Source organism: Lissotriton vulgaris, chromosome 1_1 (assembly GCF_964263255.1).
Source record: "Lissotriton vulgaris chromosome 1_1, aLisVul1.2, whole genome shotgun sequence".
Taxonomy (NCBI): Eukaryota; Metazoa; Chordata; class Amphibia; order Caudata; family Salamandridae; genus Lissotriton; species Lissotriton vulgaris.
The window spans coordinates 1388864349-1388889475 of record NC_141685.1 but is presented as its reverse complement, the minus strand read 5'-3'; the positions used below and the strand labels follow the sequence as shown (position 1 = coordinate 1388889475).

Genomic DNA, 25127 nt, shown 5'->3' with positions numbered 1-25127 from the left:
CATGTGTATTTAATTTCTTTTATAGTGTTACTCATCCCAAGTATGTAGGGCAGGGTGTCGGAGTGCGTTACCTCACACACACATTATGTAGAGACAATGATTCATATAAATGTGAAAGTCAATGTATAGGAAATGTTACTTAAGATAATGGGTGCTACAAGTTGTAATCATTCTTTTATCTATCATTCAGTCTTTCACCATTCATTCTGTCATCTTCCATCTATGTGCCCATCTATATCCAAACATATTCAACCATTTGCAAACCTATCCACCATGTATCCTTCCATCCATCATTTCACTCATCCATCTCTCCATCCACACTTTCACTCATCCATCCATCCATTATTAATCATCCCACCCTTTCACCCCGTCTATCCATACAGTCATCCATCCATTCTTCTACCCATCCATCTAATCACTCATCAATCCAGCCATTTACCCTTTCACCCATCCAGCCATCCTTTCACGTACTCATCCATCCACCCAGTCACGTACCCTTCCACCCATTAAGCCTTTTAGTCATTAATCCTCCATTTCTCTCTCCATCCCCCTTTCATGAATCCATCCATCCTTCCACCCACCCATCTACTCATCAATTCATGAATCCATCCATTGACCCCATTACTCATCCATTCGTTTTCTCATCCATCCACCCTTTCACTTCTTCACTCATCTATCCATCCTTTTATCTATCTGCCCCCTTTCACTCGCTCATCAATCCTTACATCCACCCTTTCACTTATCCATCCATCCATTCACCCTGTCACTTATCAATGCATCAATCCATCCATCCATCCTTTCACTCATTCATCCATCCACCCATTCACTCGCCCATCATCTACCCTTTCACTCATCCATCCATCCTTTCACACACCCATCCAGCTTTTTACCCATCCATCTACCCTTCCACCCATACATCCATCTATTTACCTTTCCTCTCATCCACACTTCCACTCATTCATTCAACCATCCTTTCTTTCTTTCATTATCTTATCCTTTCACCCTTTCATTCATCCATTCATCCTTTCACTAATCCATGCAGCCATTCACACATTCCTTCACTTATTTACTCACCCGCCATTTCACATTATGAGCTGAGCCTTTGTCTGCCGAGTTACATACAGAAGGGGCCCATCAAGAACTTCACCTTGCTGTAGTTCATAAAGCAAGGGGTGGAGTGGGGAGGGTTCACTATGCCCCATCACATAGGCAATCTGAAAACGTAGAAGTCATGAGTCATGCATGAAGCACAGTGCCAGGATGTGAGGTGACTTTGACATGGCGTTGTTTCCAGGGCTTTAAGTGATGTTAAAAAATTGGGGGGGGGGGGGGGTTCTTCAAAGAGGGTGTTCGATGTCATGAAGGGCGTGGTTTAAAACACCTAAGCTAAAAATCTGTGCTTAGCATAGTGTTCCGCCCGACTGGTATTATGTTGTTTCTGTCATTGCATCCAGAGATATAAAACAGCAAGTATCGTTACACCAACAACAAGCCAGGACTATTGGTTTTGTCAATGTTTGTTATTTGCTTAAAATAAAAAAGCAGCAACCATGGCTTTGTTGAATATAATATTGAAAATACTTCAGTTCTAAAATGACGAGACAGTGAAAGATATGAACCTGTTCATTTTAACTTGTTTTACAAGCTTCTTTACATAAACTGTTTTCCAACATTGCAGCATGGGTGGGCACTTTACCTTTTATCCATCTTACAGAATGCCCTGCTGTACACTGAAGAGGGAGGAGGCCACCACATGCTTTCCCACCCCAGAATGCCCAATTGACATTCTGTATGTGGCCATACAGAATGACAATGGGCTGGTTGGGATGCTCTTGTGCTCTAGGAGGAGTGCGAGGCGGCCCCATCAGAGGGGGTGAGGCCTCTCAAAGGGAGCATTGCTGCTCCCTGTGATGGCCAAAATTATGGACAAAAGGTGTCCGTAAAAGGGATCCTCACGAACAACGGAGGCGAGGTCCAAATTACGGACGGTCCGTGAAATTTACAGACGGTTGGTCACCCTACCCCCAGGTAGGCGCACATAGGCTGCACCCTACTGACACTAACACTGCGCTACCCTATCCCTGCAGTGCGGCAAATGGCTAGAATCAACTGAATAGGGTAAAGCAGATTTACATCAATCAAGGTCTTTCAATCCCTTTTCCTGATAAATCAAGCCAGAAAGACCGCGGCTTCCCCGAGAGTGATGTGTGCATCATATGCCATCCCAAAATAAACAAACCACACAAGTGGAACAGAAGACACGAGGCAGACAGGCACAGTGTAAAAGTCAGAGAAATTGGGACACAGAGAGAGGTAGCGGCAAGTTGTGGAAAAGATAGAGACGCAGAGTCAGTGTAAAAGATAGAGACAGCAGTGGCGGTGCGTCCATTGGGGGCGTTGGGGCGTTGCCCCACTAGCCATGGACGACCGCACTGCCAACATGATGCATTAATAAAAAGGATTTTTAAAAATAAATCTGAGCAGCGCGCACTGACTCAGGCACCCGCACTGCGCACTACCGGCCCCGGGACAAGTCCGACAGAATCGGGCATCACATAAGGAAGTGGGCCGTGGGGGGGCGGGGCTGCGGCAGAGAGTAACAGGCAGCGCACAGGCAGAGCAGAAGAATAGTGGAGTACGGAGTAGTAGACTGCACATGTGAAATCCAGGAGAAGTCAATATTTCGACTGGCCCGCGCATGCGCACAGTGGTAGACCCCCCCCCCTCTATAGCACTCAGAGACACAGGCAGGGACCTGGGGCCCGGTCTCATTATGGGCAGATAGTATCCTGCTCGTAGCCAATCCTGGCGCAGTGGCGCTGTTAACGCTGCACCAGGATTGGCTGCTGCAGCAGGATGGTGCCGCGCGTGGGTGTTGGCTGCTCTGCTGAGGGGCCGCACTGTATGGCCAATCACATATGGCTATATCCAGCCATGTCGAGGTCATTGGCCATTTCCCTACGCTGTCGGGACGTCACCACGCGTGGCGCACCTCCACTGCCAACAACAACTAACTAAAGTGAAAGTAGAAGTACTGGTAGTCGATGAGGAGTCACGAAGGAGAGTGGACCGCGTGACCAGTTCGTCGTCGTGACTCGTGTGCCTACTACGGACGGTCCGGACCGCCAGCCTGGTGCTTTCTTTGTGTGCACTGCAGTCTGCCACTGAGTCTGCGACTCTGCGTCGGTCAGAAGAGACATCGGGTAGAAGTCGACGTTGTCACCGCGTCCACGCAAGTTTTTTACTGTGCCAGGCCTCCTCTGACTTCTGCTGTGCCATCCCTAACCAGTGCCAGGCTAGCTTCCCCGTACCGTCATTGTGGCCTCCGTCCGACGGAGACTCGCTGCCTAAATTGGATGTAGGGCCTTGTGCAGTATGGAAGGCGAATGAACCAGTGCAGAGTGAGATCCACACCTGGCGATGGAGTGAGTGAGGCCTAAAACTGGCCCTGCAAGTGCTGGTGCAGTGGTGCTGCCTGCTACGTGAGGGCACAGGACATGCACTGCAGGGTGTGGGCACGGTAAGGTAAGGGACTCTTGATCTGAACACACTACGAGGAGCATAGTATTAACTGAGTATGGCATGGATAGAGCTGAACCAGTGACATGGGAGGACCATGAAGGCCTAGTTCTAGTGCTGCATGCAGAGTGCCCTGGGTTGGCACTGGACACTAAGAGACGTGGGCTGGCACTGCAGAATAAGGGTACTGTTCTAACCCTCTATGCCGATATGTAGCATTTCTTGCACATTGATTTACACTGTGTAATGCAACCGGGGCTCATGTAAAGCGCTCCGATACCTTCGGGCTGTGTTCCGGCTATATAAATCTACAACAACAAAAAAGAGGGAAGTGAAGAAAGGGCAAGTGGTGGGATGTGAACTGGAGCTAGAAACAAACTGAAAAGAGATCAGAAGCAACACATGAGGATGGAATGATTCGGACGGAAATGCTGATTGAAGCCTTTCAGGGTTTTACATTTCAGAAATGTTGGCCATCTCTCAGCATCTAACTGGAAATCCGTGTTAAATTATTTTATAGAAATATTTTATTCTCCTGGAAAGAATATCTTTGTGAAAAGATGCTTGCATTTGAATCCACCGTGAACAATACATAGTTGAAGTTCATTTTTAAGGGATGCACCAACTGTTGCCTTCTGACACATTCCATAATAATGAGAGCATCGCTCCCTCATGTTTTTTGATCCCCGCTCCATAATAAAATGCCACAGAAACACCAATCGAATGTGACAGTTGAGCAGAAAACACATTTCATTTTTTTTTAAATCCCAAGGCAACTGCCTCACCATTTTTTTAAAAATCCACACATATATCTTATGCTGCGCGCATTTTCTTAGCCTCGTGTGTTTCCAGGGCATGCCTTCCGGTTCATGTTTTGAATCAATAGAAACGCACCGCTGATCAAACTCGGTAGACAGTAATAGTCCCCTGGATGTAATGATAAGCTGTGGCATTTCGCTTAAGGGGAGCCCATAAATCACGGCAATACCATCGAGGTTGTTAGTATGGGGGTGTGAATGCTAATATTAGCAGTCAGATACGTGAACGGATATAAAATTAGACCACTTGCATGATTCATTCTCTATGTCTGTGTGTTTGATGCATAGCGCTGCCGCTCCGACACACTCCAGTGGGACTAGTACTAGCACTGCGCTATTAAATAAATTAAAAAATACATTGGTAAGTACTTTCCAAATCATTAGTGTAATTACGTATACGGTCAGATACAGCTGACATTCTTACAGTGCAGACCCATCTCGTACACACAGCGGTTGAACAAACTCCCAAACCTGCCTCCAAATCAGTTTCAGGTAAGCACTCGTGAAGTGATTAAGAGGAGTAGGTGCCACTGCAGAGTCCCTCGGTTTTACTGTCTCGTTGTCCTGTGTGGGGTTGCTGTGCAGAGGGCATATGCAAACAGATGTCCCACTCCCACGACTTCCAATGCCCTCTCCTCTCTTACTTCTTCCCTTGTCCCTCCACTTCCATTTGGCGTCTGACCTGCTGGGAGCCGTTTTCCCTGACAGAGTTTACTATGCACCGCACTCTAGATAGCGGGTCCTGTGTCAGAGCCAGTAACAACAACAGTCAGTGAAGGCCTGTGAGGCGTCACGTTCTACAAACCACTCAATGTTCACAGAGAAGATTTGCAAAGCCCTGGATTTCGCCCAGGAAAATGAGTTTACAAATAAAAAGGAAAACGAAAGCGTAGCTATGGCTATGGGAATGTATTTATTGTAGTTTTGTTCGAGACAAACCCGCGTCAATGGGGCGTCAGAGTCCTGTACAGACACATTAGAACAGAGTGAAAAGAACATAGCAGTTTGTGTGCCTATAATTAACACAGCTATTCAACGACGCTCTCTTCAAATCCGTAGCTCTTTTCCTTGTTTGGTAGTCATTACCGTCTTATTTGTATTTTTGTGAAATAATTTCCAAATTCGATGGAGGCGCAGCAGGAAACTACCTGAATTAAAAGCAATTAAATCATTTAGTTTAATTGTCTCCTCTCACAATACACTTGTAAAATCAATGCCTGTGACTGTGGTGTTTGAGCAATTAATTGGAGTTAGTTGCCTTGTAGAGACTTAAGTCAGTGTCATGCAAGGCTTGAAGTTTCATGTTTTTATGGCCTGCCAGAAGCTAGAACTGCCGACTTAGGAACTATGGAACAAGGTTTCAGTCCCAGCGTTGCTCTGACCTCTGCCACCCCTAACCAGTGCCAGGCTAGCTTCCCCGTACCGTCATTGTTGTCAGGCCTCCTCTGTCTTTCCTCTTGTCAGTGCCAGGCCTCGCTCATCTGCCAAATGCCAATCCGCAATCCCTCATCAGTGCCACGCGAGCCCCTGAGTTGCACCATTTCTGTCTTTCGTAAACTGAGGCGGCGCTGGCGCATGGTTATACTGAATAAGCAGCTACCTATGTTATATGACATCTCTTTAATAATGTAATAACTGCAGTTTCACTATTTCTTTATTAACCTTCCTGCTTTCTGAAATTTGCTTGAAAATGCAGCATTTCTCCAATACTTTTTCAAAATTTTCACAGGGGGAGAACCCCCCCCGAACCACCCTTAGGGTGTTCGAGCTCGCGCGCTCGCTATGGTGAAGTCTGACAATCATTCTACGCCCCGCCACTTGCAAATGTCACCGTCCGCCACTGAGAGACTGACAGCAGAAAAGACTAACAGGCAAAGAAAGAAAGACGCCCTGGAAAACAGTGAGAGGCAGAGACTGAGGCTGGTGGGAGGACGGACCGCTGTAGTAGAACAACGACCTCTGTTGCGCCTCTAGAACCTCAGTGGCTACACCAATAGTTTTACACAAAACAAATGAAATGCGTGAGTATTGCTTTCCCTCACTAAAAGGGGAGTCAATCTTTTTCGGCACAAACTGCAGCAACGCCTACACTTTACAGTCACCCTGAATGAATGTGCTCAAGGAAAAATGTGCACCCTGTGACCTGCCATATGCCGCTGACCTTCACAGCTGTCTATTCAAAGGAGACACTCTTTGAAAATAGAAATTTCTGCTCCAAAAACAGCTGCGGGGTCTGTTTTCACTATATAAATAAAAGTCAACACTAATATTTCAGCGCTTGCCAAAGGGTTCACTCATTGGTTGCTTCCACCCACATACCAGTGCAATATGGGAAACTTCTGATATGATGAGTGAGTGCCCAAAGGGCGCTGCACTCACATTCGTTTATAGCTTTTTATAGCTCCATACCTGCTTAGGTTCCCTACAAAAACGAAAAGTCTCCTCTCTCTGCACATGTAAGTGTTCAATGCTAAATACTTTCACAGATAAAACAAGTAAGGGTGAAATAAAATATTAACATGGCAGCCTAAAGTAAATTTAAAAAAACGAGGTTGGCGTCTGTGAGCAAAGAGTCTGCACACAGCAAATAAAGCAGAGTAAACAAAACACGGACGCTTCTGATTACAAGGCAGGCCAACGAAAAAAACAAGTGTGTGAACGATGAGCACTTACGAAGCATCGAAGACCCGTGAAGCTGGGAACAGCGACGCGGGAGGGAACCAAAATGTGTACAGGGCTGCAAAGCCCATACAGGAAGAGAGAGGTAGGGCCATCACACGCTGTACATTGTGACAACCAACCAAAATGTTCTCTCAGTGAAATTGCCGGAAAGAGAGCTAAACACACAAAGGAGGGACACTTACAGAAATGCACCAATAGCAAGCTGCCAGATATGCAGACAAGTCAAGTCATAACAACGTGAGACTTCAGGAAAATGGGAACATGTCAAGAGAAGTGGATACTGTCATTATTCAGACACAGAATTAGCCCATAGAAAGTTAGGGTTGAGAGGAAACAAATACTGCTTAAGCCCCAGAATGATAATTATGTGTATGCTTCACTATGAAAGCAAGGTATGCCGTGTCATGGAGGAAAGAAAGCAAGGGTACTTGGCCTACAATGGCAGTCATCTCTCCTTCTGCTGTAACTTCAGTGTGGAAAAACAAAGGATGCATACAGTAGTATACATTCAAAGAAGTAAAATACAAACAACAAGTGCAAAGCATACATATATGCTGTTGCCCCACCCAAAGCTTCACACTGAAGGGAAAGCAAGAAATCTTTCTCTGATAAGGAAAGATTTCATTATGTTGAGACACTGAATCTTTGTTATGGATGGTGATCGTTTCTGGTAGTAAGTAACTGAGATTTATTAAGTCTTTGACTAATTACAAGTGGGTTGTGCAACTTTGCAGTGTCACTGATGGACCTACATGAGCTAATCTAGCAGAAGTCCAAATCCTATTCAGAGTTGAGCAATGGCTTCAGCACTCACAGAGAAGTTGGTCTGGGTTTCTAAAGTCTATTTTTCTAGAATGACTGCTCAGGTTTTAGGAATGCCATTGAGCACAGGTCATATGGCATTAATTATAGGGGTAAACTGGACCGCACAGAAACAGGATTTGGTTTGATCACAGTGCCAGATCTCTGTAAATGGTCACGCACATGGACAGGGGTTGGACATATGAGCAATCCCCATGCAGCGTTTATGGCTAACTCACTGTCCTGCCATGGAACATCAAAGGTGTCAATGTTCTTAAAAGGCAGAGATCTCGTTGGGCTTAGACATAGTTCATCTATTGTAATGGTGCTAGAAATGCACCTGAGTCAAAGGACCATGGCATGTTTTCCAGGCAGTGCATTTGACAGATGTGGCACTACATTACCACAACTGCTGGGGGGTATTGCTAATGGTCAGTCTGACAGTCTTATTTCAAGCTCAGAATAATCTAGTGATTATGGGGCCTGTACATTGCTATGACAGGCACACTTCATAGGAAATTGACGCTTTTGCACTGTAGCTATGCATTCAACATAGAAAGCAAGGATATTTTCAGCAGTGTAGAAGGTCATATGAAATTATGTAGGTCATAAAATATTGTGAATAGGAGACTTTTATTGTGTGACTCGACAACGCCAGCAGGAACTATGAACAGGGCCCCTCCAAACTGAACACTGCAATGGTTTACCTAGGTCATACTTGCTGTGGTCGAGATACACCATAGTAATTTTGAGAAGACAGAATATCTACAGAGGGTTGATTCAAATTATATATCTTTCATGCTGCGGTGGAGGCCTGGGGATCATTTAGCAATGATTCACATTTAGTTACCTATGGTTGTGCTTGCTGGTGGATACTTGTTTCGAGCAAAGACTGGAAGAGATGGAGAAATGTTTCAAAAAATGCAGAATATTTTTTTATGGGAGGCTTTTAAAGTCTTCACCTCTGTGTGATGCATTTGTGTGACATGGTATCATCAAAAATCCCAAAATGATCCCAAAGAAATGAGGCAAGATGGAATTAATCGGACGTTTCCACCATACTACACATAAATGTATAAACTGGGGGCCAAGCCAGACACGCAATATGTTAGCCTTTTGTTAGATGAGGCAGATGTTTTACAATGTTGGCAGAATTGAGGGAGTAGCTGTGTCGACCAATTACAATACAGGAAACTGAGTGGGCAATACTGCACATAAATCTGGATAAAAGTCTATGATTGTATGGTTTGTCTGCCAAGTTTTATATGATGTGCTTCTATATATTATCAGCTAGAACACAAACAGCAGTGTACACCAAGGTGCTAATTTTGGGGAGCTTGCCTAATCCTAGGTTGGGCAGTCGTGGTTTTTGTTAGACCTGACATAATTGGCGTGAGTCTCCCTTCCATTTTGCTAATCAGTGCCACGGTGCTCCCTATGTTAAACTAATGTACTAATTGGTTATTCCATGATTTGGTTATTTGATTTATCTGGCAGCTCCTAGTACAGTGCACCATGTGTGTACAGGGCTTGTAAATCAAATGCTGCTAGTGGGCTTGCAGCACTGGTTGTGCCACCCACAGAAGCAGCTTGTAAAGTGTGTCTCAGGCCTGCCATTGCAAGGCCTATGTGCAGTCTAGCACTGCCATGTCAACTTGGCCAAGTGCACCCACTTGCCAGTCCCTAAACCTTCCCTTTGCTTCATATTAGACACCCCTATGGTAGGCCCAAGGGCAGGGTGCATTGTAAGTATAAGGTAGGACATGCTCTGATGTGTGTAGCATGTTCTAATAGTGAATTACAACCTTTTTCGTTTTTCACTATTGAAGGCTACCTGTTCTCATAGGCCAGAATGGGCAGTTAGATTATTACATTCTTATAATTCTAAATGACTCAGGGAACATGTTAGAAATTCGAATTTAGGATGCCTGAACTCAGAATAATAAAATACCTCTTTTAGTAAAGTTGGTTTTAATATTCTGTGTTTGAAAATACCACTTTTAGAAAGTAGGTATTTTCTTGCCTAGCAATCCAGGCCTGCCTTTGCTGGGTTGTGTATTCCTTGTCTGGGTTTTTGAGTGACAGGGCCGAGGGATTCCAGGAGACAGGCTGCGGCAGCCGTGGTGAATAGAGAGATCTGCATCTAGATGGGAGGGAGGAGTTGCGCCTGGAACCTGAATAGGGCTGGGCCTTCCCTATACAATGCTGGCTCCACCCCCTGTGGCTTATCTGATGTCTCTGCCCTGCACTGTGAAAGGAGAGGAGGAATCATGTCAACAGAGTGCTCCAGAGCTGTATCTTCCCTCCCCTGTGCTGGATCCACTGCCTGTGGGGCGGCTGATGTCTCTGCCCTGCACCGTGAAAGGAAGAAGAGAGTCATGTAAACAAAGTGCTCAGGAACTGGTTTGGACTAGGCAGAGGCCTCTCTGCCTTCAGAGAACAAAGGATTCTTGGGTATAAATATTGGGACCCTGATCCCAAGTAATTAGATCACTTCTGGAAAAGAAACCTTTCTGCCAAGGAGAAGAACCAAGGAAGCTGCAGGAGTTTGGCCTGCCCCTCTGCCAGTGTGCTGTTTGCTGGGTTGGCCTGCAGTGGTTGCTTCATTGCCAAGGGAAAGGAGAAGAAACTTTGTAAGTACTTTCATCTACAGAATGCTCTCCAAGAGCTTGAACTGCGCTTGCCTCCTGCTGAAGCCTCAGGGACAAAAGACTTCACCTCCAGCTCCCTCCTGAACTTCCTTGCTGGGAATTCTGACTCCAGTCACTTGCGTGCCGCTGGGAGCTGGAAGCGCGACTTATCAAGAAGAAGCGTGTCGCCGCCGCTGCTGAAATCCTCGCAACGCCTGAGAAGCGAGCCTTTGTCGCATCTCCCTGGAAGCGTGTGTTCATCGAAGCTGCCTGCTGCCGCATCACCGGAGAAGCGTGACGCCAACGTGAGAGTCGCCATCGCATCATCGGAGAAGCGTGTCGCAGGGCCTGCCGCGGCTCCAAAGTACAGAGTCGTCGCAAGGCTGCCAGGGTGTCATCGCAACATCGAGGGCGCCATCTTCTCGCATCGCACCAAGGCGCCATCTTGCGCACCGCAACGGGCCCGCAAGCCGAGATTCTATGCATCACCTCCGCACCGGTAAGGCTCACGACGAGTCCCCTACGCAAGCATTGAGGAAGGACGCAACCGTTCCCCCGGGTCACGGAACCGACGCATCTCCCCTTTTGCGAGCCTTTTGTTCACTTTGCGTTACGCATCCAGGTACTTTGTTGAGAACTTTGTCGCATTTACCAACAACTTGAACTAAGCAACTTTAATCATCTTTTAAGCAATCTTAAGTGTAGTATTGTGGATTTTTGTTGTTTGTGGTCTTGTGTTAAGTCTCTTTAAAGAGTACTATTTTTTATAAAGCCTGTGTTGTGTCCATCTGTAGTGTTATCACTGTATTCCTGTGTATATTCACAAATGCTTAACACACTGCCTCTGAGATAAGCCTGGCTGCTCATGCCAAGCTACCAAGGGGGTGAGCAGGGGTTATTAAGGAGTGTAATCCCCTTATCCTGACTTAGAAGTAAGGGTCCCTATTAGGACAAAGGAGAATACCATTGCCAACTAGAGACCCCCAGATCACACAGGTGTGATTTCTGAACCAGTGTAAAATCATTGGATTGCCTATCTTACCATTCTAGGTCCATGATCAATGTGGAAAATAAAAAGAAGTTGAGCATGATATATTGCAGGCAGACTAGTCAAAGTAATACTCATTTCCTGATATGCAAGGATCAGCTAGGGTTAAATCACAGCTAAGCTTTAGTGCAAATATTAAGGGACTGTTGCTAATAGTTGGGAAGATACAACAAAGGGATACCTCACATGCCATTACAAGCATGGATGCAAACAATGCATTCAAGGCTGTAAATACAAAATACATGCATGAGACACTGTTACAATATTCTTGAAGTTGAAAGAGTAAAGAATACATATTGGGTCTCGGTGCTCCATTCACGCTTGGCAGCATGTGTTTAGGTCAACAGCATGCTTTTGACAAGATGGAACAGGCAAAGGTTAACACAACAAGAGTGTACCTTCTCTCTACTGATCTGGGCGCTCAAGTTACAACCACCGGAACACATGAGGTAATTGTTTTTGGATGGAGGAGTAGTGATAGGTGGTAAAGAATACATTGTCTCGCTCTATGCAGATGGTGTTCTGATACATATAATGGAACCAAATATCATATTTCTACACATGTTGAAGGGTACCGAGGAGTATGTGGTGGCCTATGTTTTTCAAGCGAATCGGGCTAAATTAGTGTTGTATCCCATTTCAACTGTAGGTGTACAGGAGTACATTACCCACAAAGCTTAGCATTGAAACGTTCTGTTATCTTAATACACATATAGGACAGGACCTAAATAGTTAATACTATAAATGTACTGTGAATAGATAGGAAAACAATACATTTTTGGCTAACTTTTCCATGGCTTTGATGAGCACAACAACCCTGTGAAAAATGATTATTGTGCCAAGGATGCTTGGAGATTCCCTAAGCTTTGTATAAAACAATAGACACATTGCTACTGAAATTGCACTGCGGTGGAAAGGCAGCATGAACATCACTGACAACACCTAACCTTTCATGGGGTAATAGTGGCAGGCTCCTTCCAACTTTCATACAGTATTGTGTTGCAAGCCAGCTACAGTATGTGGTGTTGTGGCTGTCTGGAGTAACAGACCTAGTAACAAATATGATTATATATTTGATTGCACCAATGGGGCTGAGAAGAAGGTGAATGCCCTTAACAGGTTGTTGTGTCAACTGGGAATGTGAGGTAAAATGATCTCAACTATAAAAGAAGAATGCCTATATGGAAACACAAGCTCATCCATTCATTTTTTTTATTGATATAGATCCCTTACGAGATCAATAATTGTACATCATTCAATTTGTAAACATAAAAATCTTGTATAAAATATTTTAAAACTTAATATGAAAATCACACACATTTAAAACAAGAATAAAACACATTCCATAAATTTGTACAGTTTATAGCACACAAATTAATCTGGTGGATTTTTTAAAAAAGCGATGAAATCAGTGGAGGAGGGGAAATTATGTCTAAAATCTATAGGTTTTATAAAACGGTTTCGAGCCCCTACTACCTCCTTGTTAGACCATAACCATAATATATGTGCTAGGTCCTGGTTTCCGTGATTGCATTTATCACATACCCCACTATCGTTATCAAGGTTTTCCAGTGCCTTGAAAAAACCTTTAAAGGAAGTAGTCCTAATCGTAAAATGGTAATCCATCTGCTAATTTTATGTTCCAATGTAAAACTTGTGTATTGTTGAAGGGACTTAAACTCAATTGTAGAAGTGATAGCATTGTAATAAGATAATTTCAGGCAATATGCCTTGTCCAGTTTGAAACTTAAATTGGGAGTCGCATTTTTCAGAAAGTGCTTCAGTTGTGCCGAAGTCTAGGACTGGAGAATGGATTTAGTACACTGAAAGTATTTTAGAGCAGTCTTAAGTTCTGTTTGAAATGTGTCTTGTTTTTTCCCTGTATTAAAACTTTCGTATTTCAGTAGGGCCCTTAAAAAGCCTTCTTCTGCATGTAGAAGTTGGAAAGCCCATCTAATTCTATTTGCGAAGGTTATTGAAAATGCAATTACAATGGCATATTCCAACCGAAGGATCTGTACTGGGACAGCTTGACGTAACATTAATTTGCATAAAAATTTACCTACATGGACATGCAAAAACGTTCCACCTGGCTAAAGGAATATACTCTGTGGCGTAGGTTATTGTTGGTGCAATTTTGGCCCTGTATAAGTGCTTGATAATACCTCTTGCCTGAATAGTTATAACATTTCCTTATGGCGTAAATGTGTGCTTCTGCTTTTTGGTTCATCTGGTGAAGATGAGAATGAACTTCTAAGGTTTGAGAAAAGATTCGCCTGAGGTAGGTGTAGGATTTTACCAACTCAATTTTTGTGCCATCTAGTTGCCATTTATAGTGGAGGTGGCATTTCTGACCCCTGAAGGGAACTACCTTTGTTTTGGAGAAATTCACGTTTAGGAAATTTGTTTCTGTATATCTAGTGAGTGCATCTATATTTCTCTGTAAGCCCAGCGGGGCGAGATCGAGAACTACTATGTCATCAGCGTACATTAAATTGCAAAAAACACAGTTGATGGACAGAATGTAGAACAATGTCTTACATTCACCCCAGTACAAAGATCTGGGCCTAAATCCATCGTTTTTCTGCACTCCACACCACCCTAGGTCAGCGTACATTAACACATATATTTTTACTTTAGGCTACTTTGGAGGGCAATTACTTACATTCAAAAAGATCTCTGGAAGATTGTTTATATAAAGCGATTACTGGAGGGGGCTAGAAGGCAGCCCTGCTTTATGCTATTATGCACAAGTATCTTGTGAGTCAGGCCTTTGTCTCCTCCCATCTGAACTTTGCACCAAGTTGAGGTGTGAAGAGCTACTATCAACCTCAATAGTGGATCCGGGGTCCCTATTTTCTTTAGTTTTCTCCAAAGAGTTGGTCTATCAACTCTATCGAAAGCTGTCGAGAAAACAACAAAAAGACTATAAACTATTTGCGATTTAGATAGTACATACTTGTTAATGATAGAGTTTAAACTACCTAAGTTGTCAATCAAAGAGTGCTTGGGACGAAAACCCGCTTGAAACATTGGGATTACACCTTTAGAAAAAGCCCAGTCCCTTAAATGCCAGAGGAAGCTCATTAGAAGTACCTAGAGAAAAATAAGAGATTGATTTAATGATGGTACCGAAAGACAAGGAATAGAAAAGAGTGATCACCGTCTGGAGAGTTGAATCCAGAAATGTTAGGTAGTAACGCATACATGAGGAGCATACGTATTAGTTGTATTTGGATCCACAACTATTACATTGAATTAATACAGCCCAGCCCGAAGACAGTCCCAGTTGCAATACAGAAGCTGGCTTCTTTTGGCATCTCTTGTGGGCTTGTCATGAGGTGGTCCCATTCTGAGAGTAGTTGACTGACTGGAGCATTGTCTAAATTGTCTTGATGGATCATATTACGATCCACATAAACTCTTAATGCCACCACTTAAGAAGAGTAACCTCACCATAAAATGTGTTCAATTGGAGCTGATGCTCATGAAAAGTGTTTTGCTATGGCCTGGAAATCAAGCACTGAGCAGACTCTGAGTCGATGGAAAGAAGAATATTCCAAGTAGGTGTGTCCCTAGAGTAATATTAGGGACAATGCACAGAGTAATGAACGGAATGATAATACATAGGCTGAATGCATGGTTTGAGGCACCATACCTCCAATCAGAAAATATGACTCCATGAGTTGTTATATGTAAATCTATACATTTTAGAAACTCTATTTTCAAGATGCATATTGAAACCTTATTCATCTTAAACCCTTGAATTATATGTGCTTGAGCAAAGTAAACCTGGTCTTTGTACAACTTACATCTTTTACAACAGGTGAAAACTTCTGCTTTTCAAAAGGCACCGTAGCATCAGACATCAACTGCAAGAGTAAAAAGACACAAATTAGAAAAGAACAGATTTCAATAGTTGTGCATCAAATATACCACAGCAGACAAATGAAGGAATACAAATCTTACCAAAGCAGCACTATAAATGGTACACAACATGCTTGGAACACCATACCTTCAAGGAATCACATCAAGGTTCAGGCTGCTAACTTGGGTTCTTACTTTCACTACATAACCATGTTTAGAAGCGTGTACCCCTTTCAGTAGGAATGCAAATTGTGTATTTGTGGTTTATGTTATTTGCATTTTGAGTGTATGGAGTATGGTGATCATGCAAGTCCCATGGCTGCATGCTTTTTAAGTCTCCTGTGTGCCTCACACTGTGTTTTTCATCCCGTGATAACTCTTTTGAGGTGACTCCTCTAATTTGAGGTCACAAACGACATTAAAGTCACCGTCCTCAATGACCAACTTCTACTCTGTGACAGGGAATGTCTACGACAAGAAGTGGTGAGCGATAAAGAGCTCTACCTAATTCTTGTAGAAGAGAGCAGCGACATATGTATGGCAATCCCATGTTCCTCTTATTATAGACGATCTTGCCAGTGGTTCTCTAAGCATGTTTTGCAAATAGGATCTTTCCCCTTTCATCCTCGATGAAAAGGACCTTTACTACACCTTGCCTAATAATTCAGCTAAAAATGCTCACTAGCCATGAGGTAGACCTCATGAGAGAAAAAGAAGGAGAGAGAGAGGGAAATAAAAGAGAGAGGAGAGACACTCCTTTGTGGAAAAAGGTAGGGCTAAGACCTTTTTCAAGATTTGCCCGGTGCTAACCGCCTCTGTACCATTCGAATTATCAAGCAATGAGGCAGGCGCCGGAGACCAGAAGGCAGGAAACAGAAGTTTATTCCGACGGAGCAGAACACATCAGATCAGACTACAAGGTATCATCTCGAGGTGCTCTAACAGCCTCTCGGAGGCCTGGCCTCTTATACACTGGTTTATGGCATGTGACCTTTCTTTATTACAATCAGAACGTTGTGAAGTAAGAAAAAGGCATCCCCATAATCCTCGTGCCAATCCCACCCCCATATACCTTCACAATAGAGGTCCTCAACCTGCTGATAAGAGGAGGGGGTCATCACGCAGCTGAGTGTTTCGCCAAGTCTTAGGATGTGTGCGCCTGATCATATCCCAGGGGGTGGGGAGGCCCTGATCAACAGTGTGTCCTTTGAAGAGGGGCGACTCCATACAATGAGGGGCAGTAAATGGTATCTCCCAGCTTAGGCGATGGCCTCGGACTTGTGTGGACAGTCGGACACGGGGTAAGGGTCATCAATGGAGTGGCATTCATACCGCGTGGACAATTGAGCGCGGAGGGAAGGTTTATCAACAGAGGGGCATTCATGGGGGGAGAGGAGGTGCTGGTCAGGCGCAGGCGTGACTCCCAAGGACAGGGTCATGCAGAAGGGTTATGCTCATGAGGGGGAGGGAGGGGGAGCCAGGGTGCGCGGAGGATGCTTGCTGGGTCAGAGGGGCGCGCTGGCGATTGATCGTGGACAGGGAGACCATGATACCTAAAATGGCTGCCGTGCACGTCGTACGTGGGTGACAAGCTGGCGCAGATGATGTTTAGATCGCAAACTAAAATTCCACAGTCCTCCCTTTTAACATGTCTCGCCAACTTGTCAGCTTGGATTTATCCCCATAAGGCCACGTATTTCTACTTCGTAGAGGGGACTCATGTGCTCAGTTCGGAAGTCCAAAGTCTTTGGGCACATACAGGTAGAAATGAAGCTGCACAAGGAGGGTAGACATTGAATACCCAAGCAACACCCACATAATATCACAACAGGTATCAGTATGAAGGAAAACAACCTCCAACCCCAGTTCCTCAAAGTGTCCCAAAACCAGCTCCCAAGCGACCATCCTTCCTGCTCTTGGTGAACCTCTGCGGAAAGTCTGTGGAGGTGTTCAATGGCTTTGTAGACTGAAGGCGAGTTATCTGGCACGTAGGTGCAGCAGCTAGATCCGATGATGCGGCATGCTCCTCCTCGGTCGGCTAGGACCAAGTCTAGGACAAGGCGGTTTTGAAGGGTCACAAGGCAGACCGCCTGAAGCTCCGCCGTGTTGTTGGCGAGGATGCCAGCCGTGATGTTGATCGTTGTTTCTACTGCCTGGGTCAGGTGTCGGATAGCGCGGCTGTTTGCCATTGGGCCCCACAGAGGAACAAGTCCCTTTGCTGCATCTAGGAACTGGGCTCCAGTGGAGTCGGCTTGTCCGATGTCGTCTGCACGCCTCTGCCGGTGATGGTTGGCAGGGGCTACATACGTGGGGGGAAGAACGAAGGCAATGTAACAGGTACCCTTCCAACCTTTCGGGAGCCAGGTGTAAGCTTTGGTGCCACACACAAAGTACATATTTGGAGAAGCAACAAAAGAAGGGGGGTCAACTGAGTCCAATGTTCTGGTGATTCGGCAGGAACTGTGACCCACCAGTTGCGTTCCCTGGCCTCCTAGGCACACAAGACCGGTGACATTGATAACAGACAGAGCCACAGTCAGAGTGGCGGTGGTTTGTTTTTGCAGATGAGAGAAGGTGGATCTAGCTGGATTGTGGAGTACCTGTACTTCAACACGTTCTTTGGCTGGAATGTCTTTAAGGAAGGTGGCGCCTGTGAGCGCAGGACACAGGGGAGCAGAAGTCTTTCCGGTTTTGTTCAGCCAGAACCCAGAGTAGAAGTGCGACACTGTCTGGCTGGAAGTGGCGTTGTCCTTGTGGCTCTCTTGCATGAGGATCAACCAGGCGAGGCAGGAGCCGTGAACTGAGAAAGGAGAAGGGATGAAGGGGATGGAGTGTCCAGTGGCATGCGGGAGCAACCCGCAGATCCAGCAGTTCGTAGCATTTGCAGCAAGGTTGTGTTGGTGCAACAGTTGCACGAAAGAATTGTTCCAGAATTCCCTGCGCCTTTCTCGGAGCTGAGGCGACAGGGAGATTAGGTGATGCTCTTTCAGGGGTGTTGGTTGTGCAGTAGGTAGCAATGCCTCATGAGCCGGTGTGCTGTCCTCCAGAATCCAGAAGGAGGTCATGAGGAGGAGGCAGAAGAGGAAGACAATAAAGAGGGCGATTGTCTTTGATTTGTGCAAATTGTCAGTCTTTGGGTTTCTATAGTGGGTATTTCCTGTTGCTTCCATCATCTTCTTATCTGGCGCTTCCATCATCTTCTTATCTGGCGCTTCCATCACCTTCAAGGGGCTCGGTAGCGGGCAGAACCACAGACTTCGTTTAGCTTCTCTCCCGGCAACCCTTGGTTGTGCTTAGGTCACCGTTCTGAGATTCAACTTAGTCCGTGGCCTACTTAGCCGAAGCTCCCTCCTTTCGACGCAGGAAATACCCTTCTCTGGATGGCACAGTGGGATCAGAGAATTTAGCAAGTTCAAGTGCCTCAGTATCGGGATAACAGTTCAATGTCGGTCGGTCTTTGTTCAGGAGCTCTTCTTGGGTGTTGACGCTTTCTGTCGTGGTCAGGTTTGCAGAGACCTTCCGGCAGTGATGTGCGTGCAGCCAGTGCCTCTTCCCCTCCACTCGAAGCGCCGTCCGTGTGGTAATCAGCACTTGCCAGGGGCCCGTCCACCGGGGTTCCAGACTCTTGGTTCGTTGGAAATTTCGTATTAGGACGAAATCTCCCGGTTGGATGTCGTGGCCGGGGCCCCTGGAAGCATCGGGGATGGCCTGCTGCACCTGTTGATGAATGACAGACAACGTTTTAGTTAACTTGCACAAATAATCAGATAGTAGGACGTCCGGGACGTCATGGATGGAGGTTGGCTTGGGAGCAGTCCAGAGGTTCATCGGTCGCCCGAATACAACCTCGTAGGGGGTCAAATGGTGTTTGGTGGGGGTAGAGCGCATCGATAGCAGGGCCAAAGGGAGAGCGTCTGGCCATTTAAGTCCGGTGGTTGCCACTATTTTTGACAATTTCAACGTCAGCGTGGCATTATGGCGTTCCACCAGGCCGGCGGATTGGGGGTGGAAGACTGCGTGAAATCTTTGTTTCACCCCCAATCCTTTTAGGATTAGTTGGATAACCTCAGCTATGAAGTGGGGGCCATTGTCGCTCCATAAAATTCGACAAAGGCCATAGCGAGGAAAGAATTCCTTCAGTAGTACTTTGGCAGTAGTCATGGCAGTGTTGTCTCGGGTTGGATAGGCCTCTACCCATTTGCTGAAGGCACATACGATGACTAGTACATACTTCAGGCTTTGGCATCTCTCTAGTTGGATGTAGTCCATCTGAAGGACCTCAAAGGGGTGATTGGGGGTCCCAAACCCTCCCCGGGGTACCACAGTTCCTTTCCCGGTGTTGTGTTGCAGACAGATAAGGCACTGCTGGACTAGGCGCCTGGCTGAATCGGGGATTTTGTCGTTGTGCCAGACTTTGGAAATGAGTTCGATCATGGGTGCAGATCCTATGTGTGCGGGGGAATGTGCCATCGTCAGTATGGGGATCAGATATGAGTCAGGCAGCAACCATCTGTTGGCATCCTTCGTTCGCCAGCAGCCCTCATCATCCTTCAAACCCACCCCTGCCCATTTACTCAGTTTGTGAGGGGTGCTGGCCGACTGGATGTCTCTGATCATTTCCCTAGTGTCAGTCCATTTCTCTGCTTGTGACCTGGTCACATACATGCGTGTCACCGTCCTATTCTCAGCTGTGGTTCGTGCAGTGATGTCGGCCAGTGCATTCCCTTGTCCGACTATGTCTGTTACCCTTTTGTGTGCCTGACATTTGATCACCGCTAATTGTTTGGGGAGGAGAACTGCTTCAATCAGGGCGGAGACTAGATCTCCGTGGAGGATAGGGGTGCCGTGGGACGTCAGGAATCCCCTCTCCCTCCACAGGAGCCCAAAATGGTGAACCACCCCGAAGGCATACTGGCTGTCTGTATATACGTTCGCGGTGGTCCCTGTGGCTATGATGCATGCTCGTGTGAGGGCTATCAGCTCTGCTGCCTGGGCAGATCGTTGTGTGATGCAGGCTGTTTCAACTACTGTTCGGGCTGTCGTTACTGCATAGGCAGCTGAAGTGGTGCCATCTGGGAGCTTGATGCATGAGCCGTCTACCCATAGCTCTCCATCAGGGTCAGTGAAAGCAGTGTCTCGGAGGTCAACTCTACTCCTAGTTTGTTCGTCCGTGAGGGTCACACAGTCGTGTATGGGAGGCGCGTCGGGGTCATTTTCAGGCAAGGGCAACAGGGTGGCAGGATTCAAAGTCGTGCATCTCTTCAGTGTAATGTGGGGTGCAAGTAGAGTCAACTCGTACCCTGTCAGTCGTGCGCTAGTCAGGTGTTGGGTCTTTGTCTGGTTCAAAAGGGTGTCGACTGCATGGGGTACTAACACAGTGAGGGGGTTTGAAAGTACGATTCCTTCGCTCTGGCGGATAGAGACAGCAGCAGCAGCTACTGCTCGAAGGCAGGCAGGCAAAGCTCTAGCTACAGGATCAAGAGTGGCGGAGAAGTAGGCACAAGGGCGCTGCTTAGGACCAATTGATTGAGTTAGGACAGACAATGCACACCCCTCCCTTTCGTGGGTGAAGAGGGAGAAGGGTTTGGAGTAATCCGGGGTTCTTAGGACGGGTGCTGAACAGAGTGCATCCCGCAATTCCTTAAAGGATGCTTGACACTCAGCGGTCCAAGGGAGCGGGGAGGGGACATCTTTGGTCAACAGGGCAAGTAGTGGTTTCACAATGAGGCTGTAATTAGGTAACCACTGTCTGCAAAAAGAGGTTAGGCCAACCAAAGAGCGGACTTGCTTTTGTGTTTTTGGGAGGGGGGTGTCTAGGATGGTTTGGATTCGGTCAGGTGTAAGTTTCCTCCCTTCTTTGGACAGTAGATGGCCTAGGTATGTCACTTGTGGCTGACAGAACTGTAACTTCTTTTTGGAAACTTTATGGCCATTTTCTGCAAGAAAGTGTAGGAGTTGGACGGTGGCTGTGGTTGCGAGGGGGGTGGTGTCGGCCGCCAAAAGGATATCATCGACGTATTGGATCAACACCACTCCATCTGGTAGCTGGAAGGCATCCAGCTGTCTTTTGAGGGCCTGGCTGTAAATACTGGGACTTTCAGTGTACCCCTGGGGAGCTCTACAAAATCGGTACGAGCGGGATTTTAAAGTGAAGCCGAAAAGATAACGGCTGTCTGGGTGGATGGGGATAGAGAAAAACGCATTCTTAAGGTCGATAACAGTGAAGGTGGTGGCTGTGGACGGGATGAGGGTCAGAATGGTGGTGATATCGGAGACCACGGGGTATTGGGGTACCACCACTTTGTTAATTTCTCGCAGGTCGATGATGAAGCGGTATGCTTTCTCATCTCCTTCGCCTTGCTTTTTAACAATAGGTAGGATTGGGCTGTTGCAGACGTTGCTAACCACCTCTTCAACCACTCCCGCATCCACCAGAGATTGAATGATCGCTACCAGTGCCTTCTCGCCTTCGGGAGATATCCGATATTGTGGGAGTTTCGGGAGCATCGCGTCCTGTCTTACAGTTATATGAATGGGGTCAATCATCATTCGTCCCACATCAGAGTCATTTTTGGCCCATAGGTACGGGGGCAGGGTATCAAGCAAGGTCAGGTCAGCATCGGTTATGGAGCACATGTGTCGTGCAGGGCAAGATTTAGGCATGTCTGGGTTGTCGTACAGGATGACTCGGATCCCATCTGGGGAACACCTAATGGTAGCTCGAAAATGTTTCAGTAAGTCAATGCCCATAATGGCGTCAGGGGAGTTGGAGGAGAGCAGAAATGTTGTGTCAGTGGTGTTGTTTTCTAGGTCAAAGGTGATAGGTACGGACAGGGGGTTAGTGGAGGGCGTTCCATCGAAACCTATCGATGTAATGTGTGAGCCAGACAAGGGTGCCCTTGGAATCAGTCGTTTTGATAACACACTACGTGTCGCCCCAGTGTCTATCAAAAATGGAGACTCTGTACCCAGGACCTTAGCGGTGACATAAGGACCTTGCTGGTCAACACAGAGCTCGACTGGATCCCTCCCTTGCCCCTGGCAGTCCTATGCAAAATCGGGGGCATTCTCACCGTCGGATAGTTGATATTGGTTCTGTCGGGTGCGGTCAAATGTGTTCAATCTCCCTGATCTGTCATTGTTGGTGTCGTTTGTGTGCCCTCGTCCTTGTCCCCTATTTCTTGGTCCACCCGCTACGTCCTTAGGGTCCCTATCTCTGTTTATCTCTAGCAGAACCGGACACTGGGTTTTCCAATGGCCGAATCCTTTGCAAAAGGCACACTGGTCATTGCTAATGTCTCTACGTCCAATGTGGGGTGTTGGGGTGTGGTCTTTAGGAGGTAGATTTCTGGGGGTGGCCGATTGGTAGTTCCCCCTTTGGAGTTCCCGTCCTACCGCTATACCTTGTATCTGGGCTATCATCACCCTTTCTTTTAAATCTTTCTTCTTTTTCTCGGACGCCCTATCATTCTCATTCTTTTGGTGCTCGTAATACTGAGCCATCTGAAGGATAGCTGCGGGTTTGGAGGCCCCCCAACTACTCTCACTCGTCTGCAGTTTTTGGGAGACCTCTTGTAATAGGCCCTTTACATAGTTTTGTACAAACAGGTGTTGTCCGGTTGGGGTGGTCATGTCTTGGCCACTGTAGTCGGAGAACACTGTCTCGAATCGGGAGAAGTATTCTGACACATCTTCCTGGGGTTTCTGTCGACAGGCCGTGACTATCGACCAATCTACCTTTTTCTCTGGGATCAGTGTCTTTAACTTCTGAACTAATTTGTCTGGGAGTTCTAATATGTCCTTTACTGGTTTCCTCCCAGGCTCTCGCTGTCCATCTAGTTTACTGAGTTGGTCCCAGGTATGTCCAAACAGATCCGTGTGGTCAGCCTTCCGGATTTGCTTCCACACGTCAGCTGGCAGGCATAACCCGAAGAACAAGTCAATGTCCGCTAAAGTCATTATCGTCGAACCCAAGGCTGTGCCTAATTCGGTATAGAATGCCGTCGGGTTCTTTCTTAAATCGGGCAGAGTTTGTTTAAAGGTTAGGATATCTTGTCGGTCCCATGGTTGGTAAACCCAATTGTACACAACCCTCCCTTTTGCATCTGCATGATTAATATCATCGCTTGTTCCCTGGCCACGTGGCGGGATCCAGTAAGGGGCCGCCTCTCTGATGGGCATCATAGTATTGGCTACTTCTACTGAGGTCGTTTCAGGGACTGTAACCTTGGCTTCTGGTTTTTGTTCCGTGAGGTGGCGGAAGACCTCAAGCATCTGCATGAAGAGCTCCGTCGCCTCACATTCAGTCCCATCTCCAACATCAATCTTCCTATACAGCGTTGTTAGTTTAGCGGGGCCCTTACTTTGATACCTATCCTCATATGCGTTCAGGGTGTGGTAGCTGAATCGCAAAATGAAATGCCGTCTATGGCTGTCGGCATGTGAGTTATACATGTTCATTGTGTATTCTTCGCTCTCCCTTCGTTCTACTAATGTCTTTGCTATTTTGTCAATCCCATCCCGTTCATCTTTGCTCAACCTATTTGGTCTGGCTGGTGGTTGTTTGCTAGCCTCGGGGTCATCTGACGATGTTGTTAATGTGGCTGGTGCGGAGGCCGTGAGGGCTGGTGCACTAGCGCTAAGGTCACTTTCGCTCGCATTCGGGGCTTGCAAACTTTGTTGGCAGGGGGCATATGGAGGGGGCATGTAGATGATCGGGGGACCTAGCAGTAACTCATCATTCGTCCGTTGTTTGGAGGGCAATTCAGGGTAGAGCGCAGAGGGGGTCCTAACAGGACATTGACCTGTCGACCCTGGTTCTTGGTTTTGTGCAACTTCTTTTCTTTCTTTTATTTCTTCTTCTAGTTGCTTAGCGGCTAGGTGGGCTGCCTTTCGTAATTCTTTCCCTATTTTTGCTTCTTCTCTTTTCTTTCGTTGTTCCGTTTCTTTGCGCCACATGCCTATACTATCGAGCATGGTGGGCGTGGTCTTATTTTTCTGGAGCGCTATTTCCAATGTTTTTATTTTATTTTCGTCAAAGGAACCTATCAGTGGCCACTGACTTTCAGGGTTCTTCTTTGTATATTTATGCCATAGCTTAGTATAAGCTATAGCGACTAGTCCATGCTTAGTGAACATGTCCTTATTAGGGGTGCCCTCCAGTGGAGCTGGATGGTTCATCTCTAATAAGCGGTCCGGGCTGTACAGGCTACCAATCAGTGGGGAGAAGATAGGCATGACGGATTACAACGGGGACAAAGGTCTGCACTACCTATCTTATCACGGCGGACAAAGACTAGACAGAATATTTCTATTCTGCGTTGTTTGTCGGCGGTGAATACCTCAAAAGAACCAATACCGAACACTTAATGTACGGTCAATCAAACAATCAGTGGGGAGAATAAGTGGGTACGACGTGTTAAAGGTTTGCGTTACCCACTCTTTCTCCACCTGCAAAGAGAGACCTTGTTCTTCCCTGTTTGCAGACAGAGAATCTCCAGACAACAATCCACGAACGACAGTTCGGGAAAACAGTGGGGGAGGAAGATAGGCACGACGGATTACAATGGGGACAAAAGTCTGCGTTACCTATCCTTCACTGCTTGCAAAGAGAGCCTGTTGTTTTCTCCGTTTGCAGACGGTGAATCTCCAGAGGTATCAACAAAACGTAATACTAGTATTATCCAAACCAAACAATCATATCTCAGTTTGTCGTGTTTACACGACCTTACCCGGACCGCATGGACGGTTTCCTGTCTTCCG

General features: G+C 46.4%; 1 protein-coding gene across 1 annotated transcript in view; it reads right to left on the bottom strand.

The window, feature by feature from the left end:
• Window positions 1-25127, bottom strand: part of AASS (aminoadipate-semialdehyde synthase) — a 568722-nt gene that overhangs the window by 221286 nt on the left and 322309 nt on the right. Inside the window, exon 12 of the mRNA XM_086966854.1 lies at window positions 15311-15370. Within this exon, the coding sequence (XP_086822980.1) occupies window positions 15311-15370 (60 nt within the window). The remainder of the gene's footprint in view (window positions 1-15310; window positions 15371-25127) is intronic.